Source organism: Diaphorina citri, unplaced genomic scaffold (genome assembly GCF_000475195.1).
Source record: "Diaphorina citri unplaced genomic scaffold, Diaci psyllid genome assembly version 1.1 scaffold93860, whole genome shotgun sequence".
Lineage (NCBI taxonomy): Eukaryota > Metazoa > Arthropoda > Insecta > Hemiptera > Psyllidae > Diaphorina > Diaphorina citri.
The window spans coordinates 2,907-10,150 of record NW_007470822.1 but is presented as its reverse complement, the minus strand read 5'-3'; the positions used below and the strand labels follow the sequence as shown (position 1 = coordinate 10,150).

General features: G+C 36.6%; 1 protein-coding gene across 1 annotated transcript; it reads left to right on the top strand.

Annotated features, from left to right (window-relative positions):
• Positions 1-80: 80 nt before the first annotated feature.
• LOC103524081 (NADH dehydrogenase [ubiquinone] 1 beta subcomplex subunit 8, mitochondrial-like) lies at positions 81-1,553 on the top strand. The gene is made up of 2 exons (XM_008489087.2): positions 81-359; positions 824-1,553. The coding sequence occupies exons 1-2, from the start codon at positions 251-253 to the stop codon at positions 1,243-1,245; spliced, it is 531 nt and encodes a 176-aa protein (XP_008487309.1). The 5' UTR covers positions 81-250; the 3' UTR covers positions 1,246-1,553.
• The last annotated feature ends 5,691 nt before the right edge of the window (positions 1,554-7,244 follow it).

Here is a 7,244-nt window from a genome sequence, read left to right as displayed (position 1 = left end):
TGATTTCGAAATCAGCTGAGCGGCTGTTTTGTCAAAAGGTGAAAAAATCAAAACAAAACTTATCAAAGTTTTGGATTTGTGAACTTTTGGGCCAATTTTTCGCCAGAAAATCCAATTTTTTTGTGGATTTCTGGGTTTTCTTCCACCTAAAATCTCTCTCCAGAGAAGGAGCTTTGAAAATTAGCTACTCACTCAAAGGGTTGTGAACCGTTTTGTAACATCTTGAGAGTTGTGTAGTGACGACAGGATCATGAACAAACTACGGGTTCTAAGTCAAGTGAAGTCACTGGGCAAAGTGTTGTCTCTTCAACAGAACTCTGTAAGGACAGCTTTTGTCTACACTCCTGACTGGCTGCCAGGTAAGATCTTTAAATTTTCATGAAATTGGATACCTTGTTCATCCTGCCTGAATGAGACTGGTAAGTCCATTTACTCCTGCAGGCTAAACAATGTGATGGGTGAAGTTTACACTTATATATTATTTTAACCTAGGTTAAATTATAAGCCAGTACTAGACTGACTTATAGCGTTTAGGTTAATGTCTCTGTCTTGTAGGTAAATGCCAGGTTGGGGGTTCAATTCCCTCCTGGGGTGAACTGTTTCCTAAACAGATGAGATTCATTTTCAGACCAGCTATCTTTCTCCTATCCTGTCTTCTTTGCTCTTTGTTTTGGGATGATACGACAACAGTTTATAAACATTAATAATTATATAATTGATAGTAACAAGAGGTTTCATGGGTAAAAGCTGGCTATGCTGCCATACAGTGCCCAACTTGGTTTGACAAATCAATATTGATTTTTTTCTTCCTTCTTTTTTTTAGGTGAAAGACCAAAAACCGAAGAAGAGCGTAGAAAGGCAGCCAAGAAATACAACCTGCTCCCTGAAGAATACGAGGTACAGCCCGATGATGGTTTTGCTACAGGTGATTACCCGCACTTGCCCCACACTCACTACGACTCGAGAGACCCATTCTATCCTTGGGACTACCCCATGTTCCGCACAAACTACGGGGAACCTCTTCCAAACGATTTTGCTATTTCCCACTACGGAATGGGGTTCAACGAGCAACCTGTGAATCAGCGAATCTCAGTTTGGGAACAGCTTGCCTATATGGTTGGGATATTGGGAACTATTTCTCTTGTCCTGAAATACTTCTGTTGGGAGAAACGCTATTATTACCCCAAGTTTGACTCACCAAAGTACCAAAAGGGAGTTGTGCACTACGGATATCACCAGAAATAAAGATTGATCTTTCTGATTAGACAGAATTTGAGAGGCTGGATTCCTACCATGTTGTTTTGGATTTGTTTTCACTTGATTTTTGTGAAAATAAAAAATAAATGATTTCTTCACTTATTATTATTTTAATTACAAAGATTAAGGGAAAACAAACCTGAAAACCAGTCAGGCGTTTTGCCACCAATTCTAAATGGAAAGTCAACACCATTGTTATTATTAAACATTTTCCTTTAATATCCTGTGTAGGGAACAATCATTCATATTCTACAAAAGGGTTATACACAGAAATAAGAGAACCACCTTTCTTGGCCTATGTTCCATCAGAAATTGATTGTTTCAAATCTTTTTTTTTTTTTTTTTGGTAGTGGTGAAAACAAAATATTACATTGGATCATCAGGTGGGTGTGTGTTAGCATGTTCACCTCTTTAGCATAAACAGTATGTGAATGGAGAGCTACTACTGCAGTCATAGTTGTATATATAATAGTTCCTATTTTCTAGTGAAATAAAAATGAACGGAAACTTTTATTGGTATATTGAGTGTCTCATATATAAGTCATTGTATAGATACTATATAATGTATCTTTTATCTTATAAGTCAATTTGCTAATAGTCGAAGATACAGGCGAGGAAACTGTATAAATGTCTTGAATATTAACATCCTGAGATAGATATAGAGAAAGATTCAATTGATATCTTCGAATCAATAGTGTATACAAAACATGTTAACATAGGTAAACCATGTTCCAATAACTTATATACCCATCCTATAACATTAACAATGCACGCTACTACTCGTATAGTTCTGAATGGTTTCCTTCATAATGATTACAGTCACATTTGATCGGCCCGTACCATTTGCATTATTCTAACACCTCCTATGTGTCTGAGTGTTCCTGTTTTCTCCCTCTTCGATCCGTAGAGACATAGAACATAGAGTCACCATTCAGTCTGTACCTCGTTACTAACAATAAAGCTAACTAGATTGTGGGTCCGGGTACTCATTGCCAGATACACGCATGTCTGCAGGGTTGACTTATTTGGGCGCGGACTCCAGGAGGTAAGCGTGTTCTCTACCAAGCCATAATCAATTTCTCAGCTATTCTCACGGTGTGGTGACTCACCTGCGTGATTTTGCGTGTGTCCTCTCTGCTCACGTTTGTGTTGTGGTCTGTACATATAGTATGTAACGACGATATGAAATCTAGTGAGGTGGTGAGGATGATCATAATAATAAGAACAAGTTGTTAAAGAGGTAACTAGGGATTTTGGTGAGCTGTTCCTGGGATATTTTTTATTTTTAATAAGTGCATAATCAATAATGAAACACAGATAGATATCCTAACCATAGATAACTAGATGGAATTGCTGTAGTGGGGTGAAAGGAAAAAATCTGGTAGAAAGTTAATAAACTATTTGTTTGATGTGGTAATTGTTTTAATATTTTAGCATAAACATCAAAAAAATAAAAAAGTAAGGACAGGAAAGAACTGTTTTACCAATGAGTGTACAATTTTATCAAGTGATTTGTTTATTTCAAGGTGCAACTTAATAAAAAAGTTCAATGACGTATAGAGTCTCATCTGGTACACTTAAATAAAATGAAAAAAGCTTAATGGATTTTTTGTTTTTTATGAATAAAAGGTAGTTGAAAATCAGCTTGTCGAAAGGCACAGGTGTAGATTTAACTCTAAATATTAATTACCCTAAAAACTTGTTTAATTCATTTAATTCCTAAGCTGCATTGATAATTTAAACGTGAAATAATAAACAAGAAATGATGGTGAATGGCACTAATAGACTAAATTTATAATTTAGTGAGACGAGGACAGTTATGGCGAGAAGAAAAAATTAGTCAGTAGTTTAAAATAGGAAAGTTAAAAAGCAGTTTAAATAAGAATGGTACTCAATTTTCCCATATATGGTTTTAATCATAAGGACAATCCGCTAAATGAAAGTAAAATAGGATAGGGACTACATATCTGTTAAATTTGGTTGGGTTTGTTGATGGTGCTACTATTATACAAAAACACATTCGCTGCTTTAAGGAGTAAACTTCGTGAGTATTCACTCTTATAATGACTCACTTCTCGAGTATATCTTGCTCTTAAATGACTCACTATCGCTCGGAGGTTATCACTCTTCAAATGACTCACTTCCTCGAGTTATTTGCTCTTAAAAATGACTCACTCCTCGAGTTATTGCTCTTACAATGACTAACTCTGTGTTATCATGCTCTTAAAATGAAGTATGACTTAAAAACTAATAAAAATTAGTAGAAATACTTACTGAGAGAAATTTGGAAGCTTTAAAAGTTTAGTGGTGTAATAATATTGTAGGGCTGTATTGGTAAAATAAAGAGATTTAATTTTTGATCTTTTTACAAGACTATTTTTTTTTTTTTTTTTTTTTTTAATTTATTATTTCTTTTTGTCTCCTGTTGAATGAAATTTTTAGTCATGGTCATAATTAAATAGTAAATTGTTAATAAAAATCTAATTAAAAGGGTTTAAAAATGTCAACATTACGTAGTGGCATGACCTAAAGGGGGCTGTCAACTGCCTGGAAGAGCCAGATGGTTTAAGTGAATCCAACTGGATTAAACAATGTGGTCAATCTTGATCCGACGTTGGAAATAAATCACATTGTTTTCAACTAGCTTCTAGGAGTCTGGTCGAATCTCAATCCAAAGTTGAATTAAGCAGATTTCTTAAATAAAGTGTTGATCCAATGGAATTACATTTAATTTCCAATGATGACTTAAATAGGCCGGGGTATTGAACTGACTTAAAAAACATGGGAAAAATAATAATAAAATACAATCTGACCGCCAGAGAGAAACCTAAGTTAACCGATAAAAAAAAGAAATAGTTGATAGTAATTATTTTAGGATATATAATTTTTTCAATGGCACTACAACTAATAATATTAGTAAGATTGTTTTCACATATAGTCCAAGGAGGAACAAGGTACAAACGTGGATTTGACTGTTGACAAGACCTAAACTAAACTATCCCAAATGTTAGAAGAAAAAAGTATTGAAGAAGAAAAAAAGGGGTACGGAAACATCAGTACATATTGAGCCTTCGGGTAAAAAAAAGTACGAAGTAGGTACTATTAAAAGTACATTAAAAACGGACTTGGACAGAAAAAAAGAACAGAATTTTAATTCCTTATGTCGCAGGAACTGCCATTCATATAAATTGGGTACCCAAAGTACAAACCGAACTTGAAAAAAGTACAAAATAAAGATACTTTTTAAAGGAAGTTCCTTATGGACGATGTACAGGGAAACAACTGCCAGCATGGGCTTAAAATGAGTACTAAAAAAAGTACCTACATTGAAACGGACTTGGGGGGAAAAAAAGTACAAAATAAAAGTTTCATTTTGAGTAAAATTGTATGTACCTTTCAAAGTGAAAATTTCACAGAGTGCACATTTAAAAATTTTACTCTGAAATTCCTGGGGGGATGAAAACTGGCCTAGAAACTACAAAAAAAAAAAGCTTACTAAGTAAGGATGGGTTTCACCAATATTTTTTTCCAGCCCCTAGAAGGCCTATTTAAGCTAACAGGCCATTTGATTTGTAAAGGTCTTAACCGGCTGTTAAGCTAACAGCTGTTAGTTCCATTGACGACCAACCTAGTGGTGATCACCCAACCTCAGTGGACAGTGGTTAACGCGTTGGACTTTGGATCTGAGGTTGGTGATTCGAGTCCAAGTCAGTCATAAAGTTTAACTAGGTGTAATAATTGGGGAACAATATTGGCCAAACATGAGTATTGTTCAACACAGTTAAAAATTCCTTTCTTCCTCCCCTAAGTATCCATTTTGATTTGTATAGGCTTTCACAGGCTGTTGGGGGTTGAAAAGAAGGTTGGTAAAAGCCCACAATAAGTGTGTACAGTGCAGGTTTGCAAAACTACGAGTAAATATATGTAGGACCGCGCCACTGGGAAAATATATTATAAATTAAAGTAGGTTTTTATTTTTTATTAGCCCAAGTGTGCTACATTAGATAATGGTGAAAGGTTAAGCGAAAGTGGCTGGTCTGCTGCGGGATGTAAAGGGTCTTTTTCTCTGAAGAGGTTTGGGATAGGGGAAATGGTAAACTGCTAGAGGTTTTATCGTCCCGAAAATCGAAGAGAGAAGGATAGACAGGATAGGAGAAAAGCCAACCCGTTCCGGAAAACGCCATTACCGTTGAGGATGAAATCCGCGCCCGGACGGGAATCGAACCCCGGCGGCCTAGCGCTTACAAGGCAGACGCGCTACCAACCAAGCGAACTTGGCAGAGGGCTTTTCAGTACTATTCGAGCAGGATAAAGAAGGTATTCCTGTCCTTCCCTCCGTCGTTTTGGGGACGATATAAGACGTCCTTTTTTTCTCTCTCCGCGGTAAGCTTTTTGGCAGTGGCCGCGGGTTCGATTCCCGCCCTGGGTGGCGGATTATATCTGATGTGGATAGATGTTAGTTCCGGAACGGCTGGTTTCTCCTGCTAGTCCTGTCTTCCTTCTTCTTCGATTTCGGCACGATAAGACCATAGCAGTACAGTTCCCTCTATCACACCTCTTGAAAAAAAAAATTCCCTTTTTTCAAGTTGAGAAGACTGGCCACTCTCGTAATTTGAAACATTAAGAGAGAAAACGCTAGTATGACTTTTTGAGAACTTAGTACAGGAAATACGCCAAATATGATTTTATCTTAGTTTAATAATTATTATGATAGTCGCGCCTAAAGGTAGGGCTGACGTGAGTATCATAAAAGAAAAATAAAAAATAGCAATAATAATATGTGAATTATCTTGTGGGCTCTTAGAAGGAAGAATAATTATGGGCTGTCAACGTTTTCCAGCTTCATAAACAAAAGGCTACAGCTTTGAGCATCGATCAACGATTAAAATAGTATATTCCTATATGAACGAGCGGATTGCGGCATTTTGAAAACTTTGATCAAAAATGCCACATTCTGATTGGTTAACCATCATATCACCGCCACTATCTCGAGAATGGCTCCGGACCGAAATGTACCAGGTTGAGTGAGAGATTCTTCTCGGGTTTATAATAGGAGATTTCAAAATATCTGTGTGTGAATTAGCTCTGTCGACCTAGATAGTAGAAGTTAACTAATCTTACAATCGAGAGACAACCAGTACTGTTTAAATAAGAGATAAATACATGATTGACCTAAGATTTGGGTTCATTGGCAAGACAAACTTGAAGAAAAGGACTTTTTTTAGTTATTACTTTAACTCATTTTATCTTACCTAGAGAAATTAAATTTTTGTGGGAAACACAAATTTTAATTATGCCTCCCAGCAATAATGTCGATGCCAATAAGAATATATTTACCTCGGAAGGTAGTCACATTTTGATTTAAAAGTTAAAAACTGAAGACTTATAGTTATATGCAGCAGAGAGGGTTGATCCCTACAGTGTTATAACTTTGGTAGTCCGTAACCATTTTACCAAGACCTAGTTTACATTGTATTTGTAGTTTTTTCGTACTTTAAAGCCCACTTTGTTTTTATCCTTATTCTGTGTTCCAGTAGATATGGGTCGGTAAATATATCATATATGGAGTAAACATATCGAACTATACATGCGGGGCGAAAAATCATTATACTGGCGGTGTATCCAATACTTTTGTTCCAGCCTCTCTTCGGAACTTATTGTTGTCGATATATCGCCCAACATTTTGTTGGGTACTTCTCTCGCATTGTGTCATCAAACCTTTACTGTTGGTCTGGTCTGCTCTCAAAATCTCAATGGTATGGGCTGACTCGAGCTGTCTCGGGTCGGGTTGGTCGGACTTATACTGCTCATGTTTTTTGTCCTGGAAAGCAACGGAAGCGGGACAAGCGTTAAGAAGAAAGAGTTCACTGTAACCTCTAAGTAAGTTCCAGACGTGGAACCTGACGCATCTAAACGCAAAGTGTCACTCGACGGGTTAGATTCAGATTTGAGAACTCTCATCGGTCTTTTCCTCCTCCGCCCTTGCT

What these genes read in the sequence shown, in the direction of transcription:
- LOC103524081 (XM_008489087.2), top strand. Translation starts at nt 251, where the DNA reads ATGAACAAACTACGGGTTCTAAGTCAAGTGAAGTCACTGGGCAAAGTG. An exon ending in CACTCCTGACTGGCTGCCAG is followed by an intron (nt 360 to 823) that starts GTAAGATCTTTA and finishes TCTTTTTTTTAG; the next exon opens with GTGAAAGACCAAAAACCGAA.